This window comes from Hylobates moloch, unplaced genomic scaffold (assembly GCF_009828535.3).
Source record: "Hylobates moloch isolate HMO894 unplaced genomic scaffold, HMol_V3 SCAFFOLD_19, whole genome shotgun sequence".
Classification (NCBI taxonomy): Eukaryota; Metazoa; Chordata; class Mammalia; order Primates; family Hylobatidae; genus Hylobates; species Hylobates moloch.
This window is the reverse complement of record NW_026652294.1, coordinates 47,013,206-47,035,746: the sequence shown is the minus strand read 5'-3', so window position 1 is coordinate 47,035,746 and position 22,541 is coordinate 47,013,206. Positions and strand designations below refer to the sequence as shown.

Sequence of the window (22,541 nt, the reverse complement as noted above, 5' to 3'; positions counted from 1 at the left end):
ATCTGAAAGGTAATGGATATATCGCTAGGCTCTGTGCTGCTGAGGTGTAATTTCTCAGGAAGCATTTGCTAGGACACGGTTCTATATTTATGCCAATACCCCAAAGCCTCTAATATGCTTTTTCTAAGACACAGATTTTTAAAAGTGAGACTACCTATTATTGGTGATTGGTATTTATATTGCATCTTTTTTGCAAGTTGGATTTTGTTCAAGTCTGGTTAGTCATTATGATGGCTACACTGCAAATCTGTTAGAATTCACAGGTCTACATTAAAATGCTAGAAAAGTTACTTTTTAAATTTTCTTTTAAACTATTGCCTCAATTCTATGTGGAATTTCAGAAAGAACAAGCAAGTATTTAAATAAGCATCTGCTAATACTGGAAGTAATTTAATCATATATAGTCATCTTTCTGTTATCTCCACTGAATAAATTCAGTAGAGTTAGATGTCATGGAAAAAAATGATTTCTCACGCTCCAGAATGCAATGTGCAGTTCTTTTGATCTCTAAGTATCCACTAGCTTAATTATAATTTGTTTAGGTCATATCTACCCCATTGCTGAGGCTTTTAGAGAGAGAGGTAGTGTTGTGTAGACAAAAGACTTCTTTTAACCTGGGATTAGGAAAATCTGCAATACAGATTTTCTGCATGCAGAAAATTGCTAGCCGAGAAAGAGATATCTGTAGTTGTATGAATAGGTCTTTTGAAGGGAAGTCGCCGGCACACTGGGAGATCCCACCTGGGCTTATTGAATGATATAGCACATGGGTTCCTTAATCATTGGATTAAATATTTCTTTTCAGTTTGCATCACAAACCAAACGTTGCTGTAGGAATTTGATTTTCAGAAGGTGTGAAAATAGAAAGCTCATCTTTTCTGAGTGTCCATGTCTCTGTGTGTGGTTATCTTTTTTGTCACTGGTCAGTGAATTCCATGATGTCCAAAGGCTATGTACAGTTCTTCAGTGTGGTTTTCAGTTTGACTCTTGAGAGCCTTCCTCATCCTGAAGGTGAAGTCCATTGCTATAGTCTTGCCCCTTAAAGCTTCAAGAACAATGTGAACATGGTTCGGATTCTGACTTTCTACTGAGTGAATATTGGAAGTCGTAAGCAGATTTAGGATGTTGAATACATAAACAGTGATGAGTAACAGTGGATACAAAAGTCACAAATTACCGTAAACTTCTTAGAATATAGTGATTCATTTTAGTTTCTCAATGATCATTTCTGTCCCATTTATCAAGTTTCCAATCTCCTAAGTGTACTAGAACCGAGGTAGCTGCAGTTTCCATGACCTGATGGGGATAGGAAGGACTGTTGAGTACCAGAGGAGCAGGTGGTGGCTAGGGAGCAGAGTTCATTCAGTGCTCTCAGATTCTGTAGTGTAGTTTGTAGATGTGAAGAGCCCTCTGAATTCAGAGGTTCCTGAGCAGGCTGTTACATCTGCTCCCAACTGTCAGCTCTGAGGCCATGGCAGGACTGTGAAAAGCTGCCTGTTAGCCCCACTGCATAGCCCCTCTGTTTACTTGGGAACTGCGTCTTAGAGGAGGTCCTTTTCTGATGTGGGTATCCTCCAGAGTTGGTTGACATCCTCCCTTTCTGGGGATATACTTCCCTTCAGACATTCTCTACCATTTCTGGTTATTTTCACAATGTAACACAGTGCTAAAAAATTATTAATGTTTGGAGTAACTTTTGTTAGCAATACTCCAGTTATTTGAGAAAATCATTATATAGTGTTATATAATCCATAGCTTTAAAATCATCATGGTGGTGAATGAAGCAGCTTTATAGCCTCAGCGTTTTTCTAAGAACAGAATGTCCCACAGAATTGGAATTATTGGAATCAGTTATTGAGATCTACTCCCTCATTTGTTTATTAACCTCTTCGATAAATGTTCCCTGGTGATTTCCAGCTCCCAGGAAAATATCATAAATCTGTTCTCTGTTCTGCCTCATTCCAGTGTTTATTATTGGGCTTCAAAACATGTCTTTTTTTTTTTTTTTTTTGAGACGGAGTTTCACTCTTGTTGCCCAGGATGGAGTGCAATGGCACAATCTCAGCTCACCACAACCTCCGCCTCCCGGGTTCAAGCGATTCTCCGGCCTCAGCCTCCCGAGTAGCTGGGATTACAGGCATGAGCTACCACGCCCTACTAATTTTGTATTTTTTTTTAGTAGAGACAGGGTTTCTCCACGTTGGTCAGGCTGGTCTCAAACCCCCGACCTCAGGTGATCCACCTGCCTTGGCCTCCCAAAGTGCTGGGATTACAGGCATGAGCCACTGCACCCAGCCTAAAACATGTCTTAAGCCCATAAAACTTCAGAAAACCCTCATTAACCTGGAATACCATTGAACATGATTGATCAGAATTGAAAATCTGCTATGGGTGTGAAGAACTTAGACTTTAGAAACTTTTCCCAGGATTAGTTTTGAAATAAGATTTTCTTTTCTTAAAGTATCTTCTCACAGGTATGAAACACCTAGCGATGCTATTGAGGTGATAAGTCCTGCCAGCTCACCTGCGCCACCCCAGGAAAAACTGCAGACCTATCAGCCAGAGGTTGTTAAGGCAAATCAAGCCGAAAGTACGTCTTCTTAAGCTACCATTTACATGTTTTCATATTTGCATTTACCATTTGCTTCTAATTATCTGTCTAGACCATAGTAAGAATTAACTTGTTTTGTTTGTTTTAGGGTAATCTTACATGAGCCTGCTTTAGAAACAGCTGTCGATTCTTTTTTATTTTTTAATGATACAGAAAATAGTTTATATTAATTTTGTTTGCTTACTCATGCATTTATATTTTCTTCTACTAGTCCTCAGACTTCTTCAGTGAATAATATTTTTTTTCCAAAATTAAGATAAGTTCTTTGTTTGGAGCTATGTACCACATCCTTTCATGTGTTCATCTGAATTATATTTAATCTTTGATAATGAGTGAAAAGCACAGACATTCCTGGAGTAAGACATCTATGTGTTCTCTACTAGATGATCCTACCAGACAATATGAAGGACCATTACATCACTATCGACCACAGCAGGAATCACCATCTCCCCAACAACAGCTGCCCCCTTCTTCACAGGCAGAGGGAATGGGGCAAGTGCCCAGGACCCATCGGCTGATCACACTTGCTGATCACATCTGTGTAAGTTTTTCATTATTCTTAGTTAATTTTTCTTTTTTGATCACGGGGAAAGCAGATTTCATATAGAAAAAGAAATTTATAATAAAGATATCTAGATTTCTTAATACTTTTTTTTTTTTTTGCAAGTACTCAATGAATTTTACCACTTCCTTCTTTTCTCATTCACAGCAAATTATCACACAAGATTTTGCTAGAAATCAAGTTTCCTCGCAGCCTCCCCAGCAGCCCCCTACTTCTACATTCCAGAACTCACCATCTGCTTTGGTGTCTACACCTGTGAGGACTAAAACATCAAACCGTTACAGCCCGGAATCCCAGGCTCAGTCTGTCCATCATCAAAGACCAGGTTCAAGGGTCTCTCCAGAAAATCTTGTGGACAAATCCAGGGGAAGGTATGATCTTTATTCCAAATTATATATAAATTTCCCAACAGTAAAACAAATGGAATATATCTACAGGATAAGGAATTTGTTTCTCACAACTAAAGTTCATTTGCCTTTATTCCCAGGAAAGTGTAAATGAGCTTTCTTCCCCCTGAATATTATTCTTAGAATGTCCACTGTCTTGGCATTTGGTACTATGACTTTTTAATATATGTTCAAAAGACGATTATATTCTGTTTGTTGGTTTGTAAAGACAGTTAAGAAGAATGTGTAGTTTGGTAGTGGTTTGGGGACACTTCAGTGGTCCTTCCGAATAATACCTCTCATATTTATCTGTCTCAATGGTTTCTACTGGGTCAGCATCAGTAGAAGTTTAAGAAGGTGATATTGGCCAGGCATAGTGGCTTATACCTATAATGCCAGCACTTTGGGAGGCTGAGGTGGGAGGATTGCGTGAGCCCAGGAATTTGAGACCAGCCTGGGCAACATAGTGAGATCTCATCTCTACAAAAAAAAGTTTATATATATATTTTTTGTTTGTTTGCTTGGTTCTGCATTTATATTTTATTCTAGTCCTCAGACTTCTGTCAGTGAATAATTATATATATGTGTATAGATATACACACATATGTATACACACACACATACATATTTTAAGGTGACCTTAAATAAAGGAAAGGGAAGCCAATAGTGGCATCATGAGTGGAAACATGTTATATGCCAGGGCTCTCTGATAAAGAGCATATCTTCTTACCTGATATTCTGTGCTTGGTTAAAATAAAGTGGACACAGGATTCTTGCTTCAAAGTGGTAGACTAAATACTAGCAAATGTTAAATTATAGTTAACAAGCACAAAGGGAAATAAATATAAGAATGCTGAGAAGGCCGGGCATGGTGGCTTATGCCTGTAATCCCAGCACTTTGGGAGGCCAAGCTGGGTGCACCATCTGAGGTCAGGAGCTCAAGACCAACCTGGCCAACATGGTGAAACCCCGTCTCTACAGAAATACAAAAAAAAATTAGCCAGGCATGATGGCAGGTGCCTGTAATCCCAGCTACTCAGGAGGCTGAGGCAGAAGAATCGCTTGAACCTGGGTGGAAGAATAACTTGAACCCGAGATCATGCCATTGCACTGCAGCCTGGGCAACATAGTGAGACTCCGTCACAAAAAAAATAATAATAATAAAATAAAAAGAATGCTAAGAACAAGACTGAGATATGGGCAGATCAAAGATTCTGGCAAATACCTGGAAGACGTAGAGGACAGATGAGCCAGAGTAATGGAAGCCATGGCTCAGAGCCTGAAAAAGAGAAATTTGTAGCAGAAGTGATTCTCCAGCCTACCTACCAACCCATCAAAGTGAGCAAAGAGCAGAAAGAAGAATATAAAGAAGAAGCTAAATGGTCTTCTTTTTAAAAAAAGATTATTGTGGGTTTTCAAATACATACAAAAGTAGAGAGAACAAGTATAATACACCTCTAGGTATCCATCACCCAATTGTGGTAATCATCAGTGTATGATGAGTTTTGTTTCATTTTTATCCCCACTTGCCCCAACCCCCAAACTGGATAATTTTGAAGCAAATCTCGGACTTAGTCGTTAGAAGCAGCTGGATAACCTTAAGGATAGGATGAAAGCACATTTATTCCCTTTCAGCCGAAACAAAACCAAAAAAAGAAAAGAAATGCAATTATCAAAGAAACATGGAAAACTGTATAGCATTGTCATGGTCCATTCCTGATGAAAATGTTCACACAATCTGTGGTGTTAGAAAACAGCATCAGCTGATTTTCATTTTAGTTATTTATTTATTTAACTTTCATTTTAAGTTCAGGAGTACATGTACAGGTTTTTTATATAGGTAAACTTGCGTTGTGGGGGTTTGTTGTAAAGGTTATTTTGTCACCCAGGTATTAAGCCTGGTACCCATTAGTTATTTTTTCCTGAGCCTCCTCCTCCTACCCTCCACCCTCCAATAGGCCCTAGTGTGTGTTGTTCTCTTCCATGTGTCCGTGTGTTCTCACCATTTAGCTCCCACTTATAAGTGAGAACACGTGGTATTTGGTTTTCTGTTCTTGCGTTAGTTTGCTAAGGATAATGGCCTCCAGCTCCATCCATGTCCCTGAAAAGGACAGGAGCTCATTCTTTTTCATGGCTGCATAGTATTCCATGGTGTATATGTACCACATTGTCTTTATCCAATCAATCACTGATGGGCATTTGGGTTGATTCCATGTCTTTGCTGTTGTCAGTAGTGCTACAGTGAACATACACGTGCATGTGTCTTTATAATAGAATGATTTATATTCCTTTGGGTATATACCCAGTAATGGGATTGTTGGGTTGAGTGGTAGTTCTGTATTTAGGTCTTTGAGGAATTTCCACAGTGTCTTCCACAATGGTTGAACTAATTTACACTCCCACCAACAGTGTATAAGTGTTCCATTTTCTCCACAGTCTTGCCAGGATCTGTTATTTTTTCACCTTTTAATAGCCATTCTGACTGGCGTGAGATGGTATCTCATTTTGGTTTTGATTTGCACTTACTTTTTTTTAAAAACAAAACAAAACAAAACAAAACAAAAAACCAGTGTCTTGCCCTGTTGCCCAGGCTAGAGTGCAGTGGTGTAATCTTAGCTCACTGCAACCTCCACCTCCCAGGTTCAAGTGATTCTCCTGCCTCAGCCTCCTAAGTAGCTAGGATTACAGGCTCCTGCCACCATACCCAGTTAATTTTTGTATTTTTAGTAGAGACAGGGTTTCACTATGTTGGCCAGGCTGTTCTCGAACTCCTGACCTTAGCTGATCTACCTGCCTCAGCTTCCCAAAGTGGTGGGATTACAGGCATGAGCCACTGCACCTGGCTTCATTTGCACTTCTCTAATGATCAGTGATATTGAGCTTTTTTTTCATATGCTTCTTGGCTGCATATATGTCTTCTTTTGAAAAGTGTCTGTTCATGTCGTTTGCCCACTCTCCTTTTTATCTCATTCTGTTTGCCCAGGCTGGATTTCAGTGGTGCAGTCTCGGCTCACAGCAGCCTCAACTCTCCCAGGCTCAGGTGATTGTCCCACCTCAGCTTCCCAAGTAGCTGGGATTACAGGCACACGCCACCACACTCACTTTACCTGCTCTTTAATGGAGTTGTTTTTTTCTTGTGAATTTGTTTAAGCTCTTTATACATGCTGGATATTAGACCTTTGTCAGATGCATAGTTTGCAAAATTTTTCTCCTATTCTATAGGTTGTCTGTTCACTCTGTTGATAGTTTCCTTTGCTGTGCAGAAGCTCTTTAAATTAGATCCCACTTGTCAATTTTTGCTTTTGTTCCCGTTGCTTTTGGTGTCTTTGTTATGAAATCTTTGTCCCTGCCTATGTCCTGAAAGGTATTTCCTAGGTTGTCTTCCAAGGTTTTTATAGTTTGTTTTTTTTTTTACATTTAAGTCTTTAATCCATCTTGAGTTAATTTTAATATATGGTATAAAGAAGGGGCCCAGTTTCAGTCTTCTGCATGTGATAGCCAGTTATCCCAGCACTATTTATTGATAGGGAATCCTTTACTCATTGCTGGTTTTTGTCAGGTTTGTCGAAGATCAGACAGTTGTAGGTGTGAGGCCTTATTTCTGGGTTCTCTGTTCTGTTCCATTGGTCTGTGTGTCTTATCTTTGTACCAGTACAATGCTGGGTTTTGGTTACTGTAGTCCTGTATTATAGTTTGAAGTCAGGTAGTATGACACCTACAGCGTTGTTCTTTTTGCTTAGTATTGCCTTGGCTATTCGGGCTCTTTTTTGGATCTATATGAATTTTAAAATAGTTTTTTCTAGTTCTGTGAAGAATGTCATTGGTAGTTTAATAGGAATAGCATTGGGCAGTATGGCCATTTTAATGATATTGATTCTTCTTATCCACGAGCATGGAATGTTTTTTCATTTTTTATCTTTTCATCTTTTATCTCTTTGAGAAGTGTTTTGTAGTTCCCCTTGTAGAGATCTTTCACCTCCCTGGTTAGCTGTATTCCTAGGTATTTTATTCTTTTTGTGGCAGTTGTGAATCGAATTGCATTCCTTATTTGGCTCTTGGCTTGGCTCTCATTGGTGTATAGGAATGCTAGTGATTTTTTGCACACTGATGTATCCTGAGACTTTGCTGAAGTTGTTTATCAGCTTAAGGAGTTTTGGGGCTGAGACTATGGAGTTTTCTAGATATGGGATTGTGTCCTCTGCAAACAGAGATAGTTTGACTTCCTTTCTTCCTATTTGGATGCCGTTTCTTTCGTTCTCTTGCCTGATCACCCTGGTCAAGACTTCCAATAGGATGTTGAATATAAGTGGTGACAGAGGGCATCCTTGTTGTGTGCTGGCTTTCAAGAGGAATGCTTCTAGCTTTTCCCCATTCAGTACGATGTTGGCTGTGGGTTTTCATATATGGCTCTTTTATTATGTTGAGGTATGTTCCTTCAATATCTAGTTTACTGAGTTTTTAACATGAAAGGGTACTGAATTTTATTGAAAGCCTTTTCTGCATCTATTGAGATTTGTGTATATTGAACCAACCTTGCATTCTAGGGATGACATCTACTTGATTGTGGTGGATAAGCTTTTTAATGTTTTGCTGGATTTGGTTTGCCAGTATTTTGTTGAGGATTTTTGCATTGATGTTCATCAAGGATATTGGCCAGAAGTTTTCTTTTTATTGTTGTGTCTCTGCCAAGTTTTGGTATCAGGATAATGCTGGCCTCATAGAAGGAGATAGGGAGGAGTCCTTCCTTAATGTTTGGAATATTTTCAGTAGGAATGGTGCCAGCTCTTTTTGTACATCTGGTAGAATTCATCAGTGAATGTGTCTGGTCATGGGCTTTTTTTGGGTGGTAGGCTATTTATTACTGACTCAGTTTCAGAGCACATTATTGGTCTGTTCAGGGAATCAGTTTTTTCCTGGTTCAGTTTTGGGAGGGTGTATGTGACCAGAAATTTATCCATTTCTTCTAAATTTCCTAGGTTATATGCATAAAGGTGTTCATAATATTTTCTTGTGATTGTGTTTCTGTGGGGTCAGTGGTAATATTCCTTGTCATTTCTGATTGTGTTTATTTGAATCTTCTCTATTAGTCTTAGCTAGCAGTCTGTTTCATTAATTTTTTCTAAAAACCAGATTCTGAGGCCGGGCATGGTGGCTCACGCCTGTAATCCCAGCACTTTGGGAGGCCGAGGCAGGCAGATCATGAGGTCAGGAGATCGAGACCATCCTGGCTAACACGGTGAAACCCCATCTCTACTAAAAAAAAAAAAAATACAAAAAATTAGCCAGGTGTGGTGGCCAGCACCTGTAGTTCCAGTTACTCAGGAGGCTGAGGCAGGAGAATGGCGTGAACCCGGGGGGCGGAGCTTGCAGTGAGCCAAGATCGCGCCGCTGCACTCCAGCCTGGGCGACAGAGCGAGACTCCGTCTCAAAACAAAACAAAACAAAACAAAAACCAGATCCTGAATTTGTTGATCTTTTGAGTGTTTTTTTGTGTCTGAATCTCCTTCACTTCAGCTTCAGTTTTGGTTATTTATTTATTTATTTATTTATTTATTTATTTATTGAGAAGGAGTTTCACTCTTGTTGTCCAGGCTGGAATGCAATGATGCGATCTCGGCTCACCACAACGTCTGCCTCCCGGTTCAAGCAATTCTTCTGCCTCAGCCTCTCAAGTAGCTGGGATTACAGGCATGTGCCACCACTCCAGCTAATTTTGTATTTTTTTAGTAGAGACGGGGTTTCTCCACGTTGGTCAGGCTGGTCTCAAACTCCTGACCTCAGGTGATCTGCCTGCCTTGGCGTCCCAAAGTGCTGGGATTGCAGGTGTGAGCCACCGTGCCCGGCAGTTTTGGTTATTTCTTGTCTTCTGCTAGCTTTGGGATTTGTTTGCTCTTGGTTGTGATGTTAGCTTGTTAACTTGAGATCTTTCTAACTTTTTGATGTGGATATTTAGTGCTATAAATTTCCCTGTCGACACTGCCTTAGCTGTGTCCCAGAGATTCTGGTATGTTGTATCTTTGTTCTCATTAGTTTCAAAAAACTTGCTTTCTGCCTTTATTTCATTATGTACTCCAGGAGCAGGTTATTCAATTTCCATGTAATTGTATGGAGTGATTTTTATAAGCAAAACACAGAGGAGTTTCTCTGTAGTTCTAGAAAAGGATGTGATGCAATAAATCATAAAAATGGCTGACAGATATTGGGAGGTGAGGGTTGCATAGGAAAGAGATGTAGAAGTAAGGGTATGTGTGCTAATTTTTTCATTTTTAAAAAAGAAAATATAAAAGGCTGAAGTATGCCATGTAAAGGCAAAATGGACAAAGTTAAAATAAAATAGGCAAGCCAGCACGGTAGCTGACACCTGTAATTTCAGTGCTTTGGGAGACCAAGGCGAGAGGATCGCTTGAGGCCAGCAGTTCAAGACCAGCCTGGGCAACATAGTGAGACCCCATCTCCACAAAAAAACTAAAAAATAAAATTGCCCAGGCATGGTGGCATGCACCTGTAGTCCCAGCTACTTGGGAGCCTGAGGTGGGAGGATCACATGAGCCCAGAAGTTGAGGCTGCAGTAAGCAGTGATCGTACTACTGCACTCTAGCCTGGGTGACAGAGGGAGACCCTGTCTCAAAAATAAAAATAAAAATAAAATGGGCAACAACAGAGAAGGCAAATCAAATTCTTCATCTTTCATAGAAGAGAGTTAACAGATACTGTTTCAAGTTTTATAAATCAAAAAATACTTGTTTAAGATTATTTACAGAGTTTTGGAGGTAAACACCAAAATAACTTAAAAAAAAAAAGTGGCTATCTTGAACAACTGGATGGGCTGATTGGGAAAGGCCATAACAAATCATATTATAATTTTGCTTTAGTCTAATAGTCATAATTCCAGATGTTGAAAGTCACAGGTGGCTTTAATATGTATAATCGCTATGTCAAAAAATTTTAGGGGTGCTGGGTGTGGTGGCACACGCCTGTAATCCCGGCACTTCAGGAGGCTGAGGCAGGTGAATCACTTGAGGTCAGGAGTTTGAGACCATCCTGGCCAACATGGTGAATCCCTGTCTCTAATAAAACTACAAAAATCAGCCAAGTGTGGTGGTGGCCACCTGTAATCCCAGCTATTCGGGAGGCTGAGGCACTAGAATCCTTTCAACCTGGGAGGTGGAGGTTGCAGTGAGCCAAGATCGTGTTATTGCACTCCATCCTGGGCGACAGAGCAAGACTCCGTCTTAAAAAAAAAAAAAATTGAGGGTGTGTTGGGGCCAGGTGCTTGTAATTCCCAATACTTTTGGAGGCTGAGGTGGGAGCATTGCTTGAGCCCAGGAGTTTGAGGCCAGCAACATAGTGAGACCCCTGTCTCTACAAAAAATTAAAAATGGGCCACCAGACACAATAAAACATATAATAAAAATATTAGCTGGGCATGGTGACGCATGCCTGTAATCCCAGTTACTCAGGAGATGTAAGTGAGAGGATCACTTGAGCTCAAGAGTTTGAGGCTGCAGTGAGCTATGATTGCACTCGTACTCCAGCCTGGGCAACGAGCGGGACCCTGTCTCTAAAAAATAAAAATTGTAATAATAAGATAAATGGGCCAGGCGCGGTAGTTCATGCCTGTAATTCTAGCACTTTTGGAGGCCCAGGCAGGTGGATCACCTGAAGTCAGGAGGCCTAGACAACATGGTGAAACCCCGTCTCTACTAAAAATACAAAAATTAGCCGGGGTATGGTGGTGCATGCCTGTAATTCCAATTCCAGCTACTCGGGAGGCTGAGGCAGGAGAATCGCTTGAACCTGGAGGCAGAGGTTGCAGTGAGCTGATCGCACCACTGCACTCCAGCCTGGGTGACAAAGCCAGACTCTGTCTCAAAAAAAAAAAAAAAAAAAAAAGATAATGGGTGGGAGCTAAACAGTGTGTCTATCTTATATTATTCTTACCAAATGGTATCCAGAGAAAAAATATAAAATTGCAGAGAACCCCTCTGCCATAATATAGTATAACTAGAACCTATGTTGACTCACCTGATAAAACTTCTTGGGTATCAGTTTAGTGCTGAAGTCCTTTATCTTTAACTTGACGATGAAAGAACTGGCCAGTCATGACTCAAAATAGGTAGGAAAACCCTGGAGGTTTCACCTGGACTAAGGAGCCAAGGGTGGGATGGTGTCTGATGTTGAAGGACATGCGGAGCCTCAAGGACGCAGCTTCTGCCACTGCTGCTGCCCGGGCAGCACTGTCTGATGACATGACTCCTGGATCCACAGGGCGCGCATGGGTAAAGTGGCAGTAACACCGTGGTTGTTTTTGTTGTTGTTTGTTTAACTATGTATATAGTGAATACCTGAGGCAACTTTTTTTCTGATAGAAATTGGCAGCTTTTGCTCCTTCTCCTGAATGAAGTCATGAGTTAACAAGTTTCTGTTTAGGTAAGTCCCAGGTTAGCCTTTGAAACACCATCTAATATTTCACATGTTACAATAGTAGGCCTGGAAAATCCCCAGAGAGGAGTCACGTCTCTTCGGAGCCCTACGAGCCCATCTCCCCACCCCAGGTTCCGGTTGTGCATGAGAAACAGGACAGCTTGCTGCTCTTGTCTCAGAGGGGCGCAGAGCCTGCAGAGCAGAGGTAAGCGCGCTTCCTAGTGACAGCAACCATTCATGGCGTGGGTGCTCATGCTTTAACATTTCCTTCAGTTGGTGCCATTTTTCTCAGAACTTTGGGCTTTTATGTCTGGATGGCATTCTCAGAGGATCATTTGTCTCTTTTCCTACTGATCTAATGCTAGTGGATTTTAGCAAAAAGAAAATATTTATAATATATTTAAATAGGTTAGAAAATATTTGTTCATTATTCTTGAAATTAAATCTTCCTAGATTTTTTTTTTAAATGTTTTTGTCTAGGGGAAAGGGTCATCCATTGATTCAGCCAACATTTGAATGCTTACTGTATACCAAGCACTGTGGACTCTGAATAGATTTAATCTTACCTATTTCTAACCCTGACCCCAACCCTATTAATTATTAAATTATCCCCATTTGACTAGATGCCTTTGAGTTGGCTCCTTTCCAGTCAATCTCCATACCTCCACCTGAGTGATTTGTCTCTAAAACTCATGCAGAATCTAGCACCCAGTCTTTAGCATGGCATCTGAGTTCCTGGCATGACCAGGTGTATGCTGCCCATTCAGCTTCACTTCCCTCTACATCACCCCTACAGTGGAATCTCTGTCCAAATCATGTTGCTTATTGTTCCCTGAATTCCTTTCTGTCCATAGTCGTGCAGTTTGCCTAGTGCTGAACCCTCCACTGATGTGCTGAAAGCCAGACATGTCACTTGCTCATGGTTGTACTGATACTAATGGGGAAGGGCCAGTTTTAAATGAAGGTCTTTCTAACTCCAAATTGCTAGTGCCTTTCTTACAATGTGTTGCTATTAATTTATTGCATTTATTCTTAGGGAGCTAAACAGATACTGGTACTTTTCAATGAAATGAAGAAAATCGATTTTTGGAGAGGGAGTGATGTTCAATTTAATTATACATTTACATCTTTCCCCCATGTTTATGAGTGTTTTGAGGACAGGGACCATGTCTTATTCCTGTTCCTATCACCTTAATTGTCTTTCCTGGCATAGAGTACATGTTCTTGTGTTTGAATGATGAATGAATCCACATGATTGGATTAGGTTGTCAATAACCTATATTCTCTGTTCTCATCTCTGGCTCTAGCTAGATCCTTGGTGGCCTTGAGCTTTTAGGGAAACCTTGTTTTTTTAAAAATGTGTTAGTATAGGAAGCTGCCAATAAAATAGGAAACTCTTTTTTTTTTTTTTTTTTTTTGAGACGGAGTCTCGCTCTGTCGCCCAGGCTAGAGTGCAGTGGCGCAATCTCGGCTCACTGCAAGCTCCGCCTCCCGGGTTCACGCCATTCTCCTGCCTCAGCCTCTCCGAGTAGCTGGGACTACAGGCGCCCGCCACCACGCCTGGCCAATTTTTTTTTTGTATTTTTAGTAGAGACGGGGTTTCACCGTGGTCTCGATCTCCTGACCTCGTGATCCGCCCGCCTCGGCCTCCCAAAGTACTGGGATTACAAGCGTGAGCCACCGCGCCCGGCCTGGAAACTCTTTATATTAAACTCAGCTCATTTGTTAGGTTGCTTGAAATGATTGTAACAAATAGGCAGTTTTATTCCTATACTGTCGTGTTCTAGTCCAGCTGTTGATTGCTTAGATATGAGTTCTTGCTATTTTTTAGTCAAGCGTGCTATTAGTTTTAATTTTAGTACACTTAAAACTAATTCTAGTAAAATAGTTCCCAGTTTAGGTGGTAACCATTAATATATCAGTGTTTGTGCTGTTAAGGAGAGAGCATCATGATAAGCTGTTTCTGAGTTTTCCTATTAATATTCATTTGCTGCTGCTTCATTCCTTCCTAAGAATTTCTGCTCTAGATTATCTCCATCCTAATTCTAATTTTATGATTTCATTTTGAGAACTAAATCATTTGTCATCAAATGATGTACTAAGTGGCTTATGATTACATACTGTTTCTTAGGGCTGTAACCACAAACACGGGATGAGGAGGCAGTAAGTACTCTCTGACTGTTGTTACCATTGATAGGAATGTCCCCAGGATTAGGAGTACGTGGTTGTAATATACTTAACTTTGGCCCTAACAGGAATGATGCCCGCTCACCAGGGAGTATAAGCTACTTGCCTTCATTCTTCACCAAGCTTGAAAATACATCACCCATGGTTAAATCAAAGAAGCAGGAGATTTTTCGTAAGTTGAACTCCTCTGGTGGAGGTGACTCTGATATGGGTAAGTGGGATTTCTTTCATGAACCCCAAATAAAACATGCGTTAATAATGATATCTCCAGTGTTGCCTCTCCTATAATGCTTGAGTTTGAAGACTTTACAGGACATCTATCCAACACATCTGATCCTAGAGTTCCTTCTCAAGTGTCTGCCAGCCCATGAAGAGTTCTAATTAGGAAGCAGGAGTTCGCTCCTTTCTGAAGCTGTGCCGTTTCTCTTTGAAGAAATGCTGTATCTAGGTTACTTTTCTTTATGTAGGACTGGATTAACTCTCCACAGTTTATTTTTCTTTCTCCCCTACCCATCAGTCTTCCTTTTGTCCATTTGGGCCTATCCCCACATAACATCTCTTCAGATATTTGAAGACGTGTCTTTCAGGAGTCCTCTCAATCAGTGTCCCCAGTTTCATCAGCTGTGGGTCACATGTCCTCATTCTTAGTACCCCTACCATCTCAATTATTCTCCACCAAAAACATTTAGCCTAGCCTTTCACTAGGTTTCGAGTAATACAAAATAGAGTAGTGTAATATGATCTATGCTAAATTCATCATTTTTAAAGTAGCCTAAGACTATTAGCTGTTTTGTTGGCAGCCTATACACTGTTAAGTTATGAAGTGCACTGTTAAGTACTTAATATGAATGTTGATGTCAAGGTCTTGGGCTACTTTTAATTCTCGCCTTGCCCTCGCTGTACTTTTACAGTAACTAGCTCCAAGGATAGGACAAGTCCAAGTCCGTCTGTGCTTGCTCCAGTCCAACTACATTTTCTACCCTACCAGTATCTTTGTGGACTTGAGTTGATTCATTCACTATTCATATGCAACTCTGATAAACTCACAGTGTGAAAATAAAACATTGGCCAGGCACGGTGACTCACACCTGGAATCTCAGCACTTTGGGAGGCCAAGGCAGGAGGATTGATTGGGCCCAGGAGTTCAAGATTAGCCTGGACAACACAGGGAGACCCTGTCTCTACAAAATATAAAAAATTAGCTGGGCGCGATGGTATACATCCCTGTAGTCCCATTTACATGGGAAGCTGAGGTGGGAGGATCGCTTGAGGCTGGGAAGTTGAGGCTACAGTGAGCTACAATCGCGTCACTGCACTCCAGCCTAAGCCAGAGTGAGATGTCTCAAGAAGAAAAAAAAATTTTTTTAAATTGTCTGGGTGTGGTGGCTCACGCCTGTAATCCCAGCACTTTGTGAGGCCAAGACAGGTGGATCACCTGAGATCAAGAGTTTGAGGCCAGCCTGGGCAACATGGTGAAACCCTGTCTCTACTAAAAATATAAACAGCTGGTCATGGTGGTGTGCGCCTGTAATCCCAGCTACTTGGGAGGCCGAAGCATGAGAATCATTTGAACCTGGGAGGCAGAGGTTGCAGTGAGCCAAGATTGTGCCACTGCACTCCAGCCTGGGCAACAAAGTGAGTCTCTGTCTCAAAAAATAATAAATAAAATAAAAATATAAAATCAGTAACAATGGTAGCAAAAGGTTATCTAGCACGTACTATGTGGTAGGCTCTAAGTATGTGTAGATATAATCTCATTTAATCCTCACAACAACCCTACATATTACAATTATCTCCATTTTGTAGATGAAGAAACAGACTCAAGTTTAAGAGTTGGCTCAGGTTACATATCTAGTAAGTAATGAGGCTACAGTTCAAACCCAGGCATTCCAACTCCAGAGTCCATGTTGCTAATGATGGACCAACTGGCTTCTAACAGTTCCATACTCGTAGCATTTTAGCCAGATTGTTGGTAAATACTCTAGCTAATGTTCTGTGGCAGAACCTTTCCTCTGGGTTGATATGCAAGTATTAATCAGAACCTCCTCGTGCTCTCTCAGCACTCACTTGTACTATCCCCCCAGTCTTATCAGTCTTTTCCTCAGTCCCCTTGATAGAGAGACTTTGGGTATACCATAGTCTGGTTTATTCTTTTTTTTTTTTCTTAAGTTCAGCTTTGTATTGAACACATTATAAGAGATTTAGTCAAAACGACCAAAGCCCATGTCATCATCAGACTCCTCAGATTCTTCTTTCTTTGCTTCCACTTAATTCTCCTCAGCTGGAACAGCAGCAGTGGAGTGGGCAGGATCCCACTGGTGCAGCACCAGCTGCTGGAGCAGGTCCACCAGCCCCTACATTGTAGATGAGGCTCCCAGTGTTGACATTGGCCAGGGCCATTGCAAACAAGCTAGACCAAAAAGGTTCAACATTTACACCAACTGCTTTAATGAGGGCATTGATCTTATCCTCCGTGATGGTCACCTCATTGTCATGCAGAGTGAGGGCTGAGTAGATGCAGGCGAGCTCGGAGACAGAGGCAATGGTGTGGGCAGGTGTGGGGCTGGCGCTGCCGGACGTGGTGGTAGTTGCCGGATGAAGTGAGGGCCTCACCCCAACGTGGCCTTAGCTTCCTTGGAAGGACCAAGCACTGTGGTGGCAGCTGAGGAAAGGACGATCTGCTTTATTTCTGTGATCTGCCATCTACTAGTCTCCTGATCCTGTCAAAAGAGAGGAAAGTGGGGGCCTTGCACTGTGAACTGCCTGTTGGATGAGTGTTTAGATCTGTGTCACTCCTGTGATTGATAAATGTTGAACACCAAGGAGAAAAGGATGAGCCAGTGTCACCACTGTTTCTGAACTTGTCCTCGCTCTTAATTACTAGGTTCTGTTTAGGTGGCAACAAAATAATCTAAAAGACAAATATTTAGAATGCTGACTAGAATTGTTATCAGGCTTACAGATAGCCTTTCTTTTTTTTTTTTTTTTTTGAGATGGAGTCTTACTCTGTGGCCCAGGCTGGAGTGCAGTGGCGCGATCTCAGCTCACCACAACCTCCGCCTCCCGGGTTCAAGTGTTTCTCCTGGGCCAGCCTCCCAAGTAGCTGGGATTACAGGCACCTGCCGCCACATCCGGCTAATTTTGTATTTTTAGTACAGACGGAGTTTCTCCATGTTGGCCAGGCTGGTCTCGAACTCCTGACCTCAGGTGATCCGCCCACCTCAGCCTCCCAAAGTGTTGGGATTACAGGCGTGAGCCACTGTATCCAGCCACCTTTCTTTTCAAAAAATATTGTTATTACTGTTTTCTGTCTCCAGTCGTCAACAGTTTAATCTATTATTTGCAGCTCAAGTGTCACCAACAAAAAATATACTCTCGTTTTCAAATTCTCTTGGCACTCAGAGATGAATCTGTGTGAGCATGGAGAGCTAGAGATCTCAGAGCAGTCAGGAACTGAGATGCAAATCATTTCACCTTTGTGTGGTCTGCTCTCATTCTCTAGTCTTTGTCTTACCCTTAAAGTGGGAAACTCTTAACAGGGAAATGCCATGTTTGAACTGAAGAAGCCTACTTTATAGTTTTTCCTCTCTTGCCTAATGTTTTGAGTAGCGTACTATGTTGGGTGTTTTAGTATGCCAGATAGTCTCTACTCTCTGAAGCTGTATGACGAAACAATACCTCACTTTAACAGGAGATAATTAATGTCTTAAGGGAAGTACTAACAGAATTGCTTTAGAGTCTGGGATTTTTTTTTATTGCAAGAACTATTTTTCATGGTGGAAAGGAGAATTTATATTAAAGAACCAGTGGGCTCCTGGGCCCACCATGGCACATTTAGCCTTCACTGGAAAGTAGAACTAAATGAAAGCCATCAGCAGCAAACACAGCTTCACTTCAGCTCATTGTATCTGAATCCAGTGTTCCCAAGGACATCAATGACTTTATTTTTTTGAAAACTGTAATGCTTTAAAACTTACTTTATCGGATCTGTTTGCAGCTTTTGACACAGTGAACCACTTTCCTTTCCTGAAATGCTTTCCTCTCTTGGCTTTCTGATGCCATGTTCTCCTGTTTCTTCTCTACTTCTCTGGCCACTTCTGTCTCCTTAGAAGCTCAGTCTTGCTTTGCCTGGCCCTTGATTGTTAGTTTTCCCCAGGGCTCACTTCTTAGCCCCTTTCTCCTCATGTCTTATAATCTGAGTCATCTCATCTACTCTGGGGATTTGAATGGTCGCTTGTATGCTGAAAAACTCCCAAATTTGTATCTGTAGTCCAGCTTTTCCTACTAAGCTCTACTTACATATCTTTGCAGACCTCATTACTTCTTGACTAACTTACTGGCTCCTTAAATATCTAAAATGGAATTCATGTTCTACCTCCCCATACAAAAAGTTCCTCCTCCTCCCCTACCACAGTTATAGTTACCTTTACTCTGGCCATCACTATCCTGGTCTCTCTGCCTCCTGATGGGAGTCAGCTCCTCCTGTCAAGTTGGCCTCCACAGTGGCTTTCACATGTCTACCTTCCCTTCTGCTAATTTCTGAGCAGTTACCACATTCTTGCTCAACAATAGGTACCAGTCACCTGGATTGTTTATTAAATAGTTGAATTACAGAGCCCCAGGAATGTAGAAAATTTACTAAGCTACCCAGGTGATTCTAATTTGTATGGCCTCAGCAAGTACCACACTGCACTGTAAGCTCCAGTAGCAAAGGAAGTGGTATCCTGCAAATGTAGTATCTAAGGATTATCATTGGCTAACTTATAGGAAATTGTCTTCATCTGACCATTTTTGATCAATAAGAAGGTAATCTTAACGATTCAGCCAAATAACTACTCAATTAAATATCTATCAAATGAATGAATGACTCCTATTCCACACACTTCATGATAACAAGGCTCCGCTGTTTCAGGCTCAATTTATTTACCTTGTCACCTGGCCCATAAGTAAGAAGACTATCATCCATGGCCATTGTTTAGTTCTTCTGAGGACTCTTCTCCTCTCTTTGTCAGTTTAAAGCCTCCCTAATCAACCAAGTTTGTTTCTAGGCACATGCACTCTTCCCTCTTCTCTAATGTGCTCAGCCCTTGGGTAAGAGTCCATCCTTCTGTGGTCTCATTAGAAATTTCACATTCTGGCCAGGCACGGTGGCTCACACCTGTAATCCCAGCACTTTGGGAGGCTGAGGCGGGCGGATCATGATGTCAGGAGATCAAGACCATCCTGGCTAACACAGTGAAATCCTATCTGTACTAAAAATGTAAAAAATTAGCCAGGCATGGTGGTGGGCGCCTGTAGTCCCAGCTACTCGGGAGGCTGAGGCAGGAGAATGGCGTGAACCTGGGAGGCAGAGCTTGCAGTGAGCCAAGATCGCGCCGCTGCACTCCAGCCTGCGCGGCAGAGTGAGACTCCATCTTAAAAATAAATAAATAAATAAATAAATAAATAAATAAATTTTACATTCTGGCTGAGCACAGTGGCCCATGCCTGTAATCCCAGCACTTTAGGAGGCTGAGGTGGGTAGATCACCTGAGGTCAGGAGTTCGAGACCAGCCTGGCCAAAATGGTGAAACTCTGTCTTTACTAAAAATACAAAAATTAGCTGGGCATGGTGGCGGGGGGCCTATAATCCCAGCTGCTTGGGAGGCTGAGGCAGGAGAATTGCTTGAACCCAGGAGGCAGAGGTTGCAGTGAGCCTAGATCACGCCATTGCACTCCAGCCTGGGTGACAAGAATAAAACACCATCTCAAAGAAAAAAAAAAAAAAGAACTTTCACATTCTTTGGGACACATCATTTGGCCACCCACTTGCTTTCTGCATTCTTTTTTTCTCTTTAAAATTCTTGGTGTCAAGTTGGGAATGACAGAAACACCAATTTATGTCCCAAATTCTTCCCCTTTCTGGCACACTGCTTTATTATAGGCAGTTCCCGGGTCTTATGCTGTTATCATTCAAACTGCAGATTACAAGTTGCACAGTCAGCAGGAATGAAAAGGATCAACAGAGTCTTTTGTTTTTTCCAGCAAATATCCTGAGTTTCCAGTTAGCCATGCAGGGAAACACAGTCATTTTCATAGTATTCACTGCAGTGGCTTTCCTCTGGATCACATCCCAGGCTGCCTCAAACCTGTTGGTACTTGTAGCGGTCATCCCAGAGTCCAAGGTTTCTTCTTCGTCAGAAAGCCTTGGTTCCTGTTCTGAGAAGAGCATTTTCCTCTTTGTTTTTCTCCAGCAGTGCAAAGTTCCTTTCCCTTTTCTGGGTTACACTGCTCATTTACTTTTTTTTTTTTTTGGTAAACAGATGGGAGTCTCACTGTGTTGCCCAGGCTGGCCTCAAATTCCTACGCTCAAGCAGTCCTACCGCCTCAGCCTGCTGAGTAGCTGGGGGACTAGAAGTGCACCACTGCACACAGCTTATTGCTCTTCTTTTGATGTTCCTACCTTACCTATTTCCTGATTTCCTTTTAAAAATAGCCTGGGCAACAGAGTGAGACCCTGTCTCAAAAAAAGAGTACTTCCATTTTATCTTCACTTAATGGGTGAGAACTAAAGGTTGAGATCATGGAAAATAAAAAGATTAATTTTATTATAGGAATTTTTTGAGACTTTAGTTTGGTGTATATGATTATCACATCTTAATTAACTTGAATGTTTGCTTAAATATAGCAGCTGCTCAGCCAGGAACTGAGATCTTTAATCTGCCAGCAGTTACTACATCAGGTAAGATTGAAAAGACATTATTTACCCATACAAAATTGACACAGCAGTAGTCAGTCCAACAAATATGTACTGAGTACCACCTGTATACCAGGGGAGTGACTGCTCTAATATGAAAACATGTTTACCCAGTAGCACAGAAAGGAACTGAGATCCAATCAATACCTATTGAAAAGATAAATGAACAAAAAGAATGGAAACTATTAAAGAACACCATCAAAACTAGGGAACTGAGAAAATTGTTGAGTAACTTTAATAGAAGTGTGGGTGACTGATTCACTTGGGAAACAAATTTCCTTAAGGAGTTATCTGTGGATTAAGATGGTTTCTGGGCTGGGCACAGTGGCTCACACCTGTAATCCCAGCACTTTGGGAGGCCAAGGCGGGCGGATCACCTGAGGTTGGGAGTTCGAGATCAGCCTGACCAATATGGTGAAACCCCATCTCCTAAAAATACAAAAAATTAGCCTGGTGTGATGGTGGGTGCCTATAGGAGACTGGGGTAGGAGAATCCCTTGAATCTGGGAGGCGGAGGTTGCAGTGAGCCAAGATTGCGCCACTGCACTCCAGCCTGGGTGCGACAGAGACTCTGTCTCCAAAAAAAAAAGGTCTCTGTGTGGTGGGTCCTGGTGTTGTTCTAGGTCACTTGCCGAGTGCTATGTGTATTCAGTGGGCTGATGGGGCAGTGCATGTTTGTTTCCTGATTGACCTTTCAGAAATAAGTGGAAATGTTTTTGATTCTCTTTCAGGCTCAGTTAGCTCTAGAGGCCATTCTTTTGCTGATCCTGCCAGTAATCTCGGTCTGGAAGACATTATCAGGAAGGCTCTCATGGGAAGCTTTGATGACAAAGTTGAGGATCATGGAGTTGTCATGTCCCAGCCTATGGGAGTAGTGCCTGGTACTGCCAACACCTCAGTTGTGACCAGTGGTGAGACACGGAGAGAGGAAGGGGACCCATCACCTCATTCAGGTACAGCTTTCATTTTAGTGCTTTTCTGCTGCTTTTCCCCAAAAAAGCCAATTTATTTCCCAAATTCTGATGCATCACTAAGACATTTCATTTATGTCTTTATGTGCTCAGAGTCACCTCTTAGGGTTTCAGTTACTTTAAAAAGGTTTTTAAAAACCTACTCAGACATTATAATATGAACAGAAATAAAATGGAAGAAAATTTTTACCCAAAGTGTCACCCTCCTGGGATGTCCATTTTTTATTTGTTTGCACCTAGTCCTCATCTATACTATTACATCTATTGTAATTATAACACAAATATAATGTTTTTGAATAAAAGTGATTTAACTGTAAAAATTAGGCTCAGTATAAAAGAATCATAAGCCAGCCGGGCGCGGTGGCTCACGCCTGTAATCCCAGCACTTTGGGGGGCCAAGGCGGGCGGATCACGAGGTCAAGAGATCGAGACCATCCTGGCCAACATGGTGAAACCCCATCTCTACTAAAAATACAAAAATTAGCTGGGCATGATGGCGTGTGCCTGTAATCCCAGGTACTCAGGAGGCTGAGGCAGGAGAATTGCTTGAACCCGAGAGGCGGAGGTTGCTGTGAGCTGAGATCATGCCACTGCACTCCAGCCTGGCAACAGAGTGAGACTCCGTTTCAAAATACATACATACATACATACATACATACATACA

At 41.6% G+C, this 22,541-nt stretch overlaps 1 protein-coding gene across 9 annotated transcripts in view; it reads left to right on the top strand.

Annotated features, from left to right (window-relative positions):
- Positions 1–22,515, top strand: part of NCOR1 (nuclear receptor corepressor 1) — a 125,118-nt gene extending 102,603 nt beyond the window's left edge. For 7 of the 9 annotated variants that reach the window (XM_032139766.2, XM_032139765.2, XM_058431984.1 and 4 more), the window contains 7 exons: positions 2,462–2,590; positions 2,995–3,152; positions 3,321–3,544; positions 12,045–12,188; positions 14,239–14,381; positions 20,838–20,891; positions 21,638–22,514. In XM_032139766.2, coding sequence (XP_031995657.1) covers positions 2,462–2,590; positions 2,995–3,152; positions 3,321–3,544; positions 12,045–12,188; positions 14,239–14,381; positions 20,838–20,891; positions 21,638–22,038 — 1,253 coding nt within the window. In that variant the 3' untranslated portion in view covers positions 22,039–22,514. Of the gene's footprint in view, positions 1–2,461; positions 2,591–2,994; positions 3,153–3,320; positions 3,545–12,044; positions 12,189–14,238; positions 14,382–20,837; positions 20,892–21,637 lie in introns of all 9 variants that reach the window. The other 2 variants (XM_058431987.1, XM_032139767.2) reach the window with 2 other exon arrangements.
- Positions 22,516–22,541: the final 26 nt, after the last annotated feature.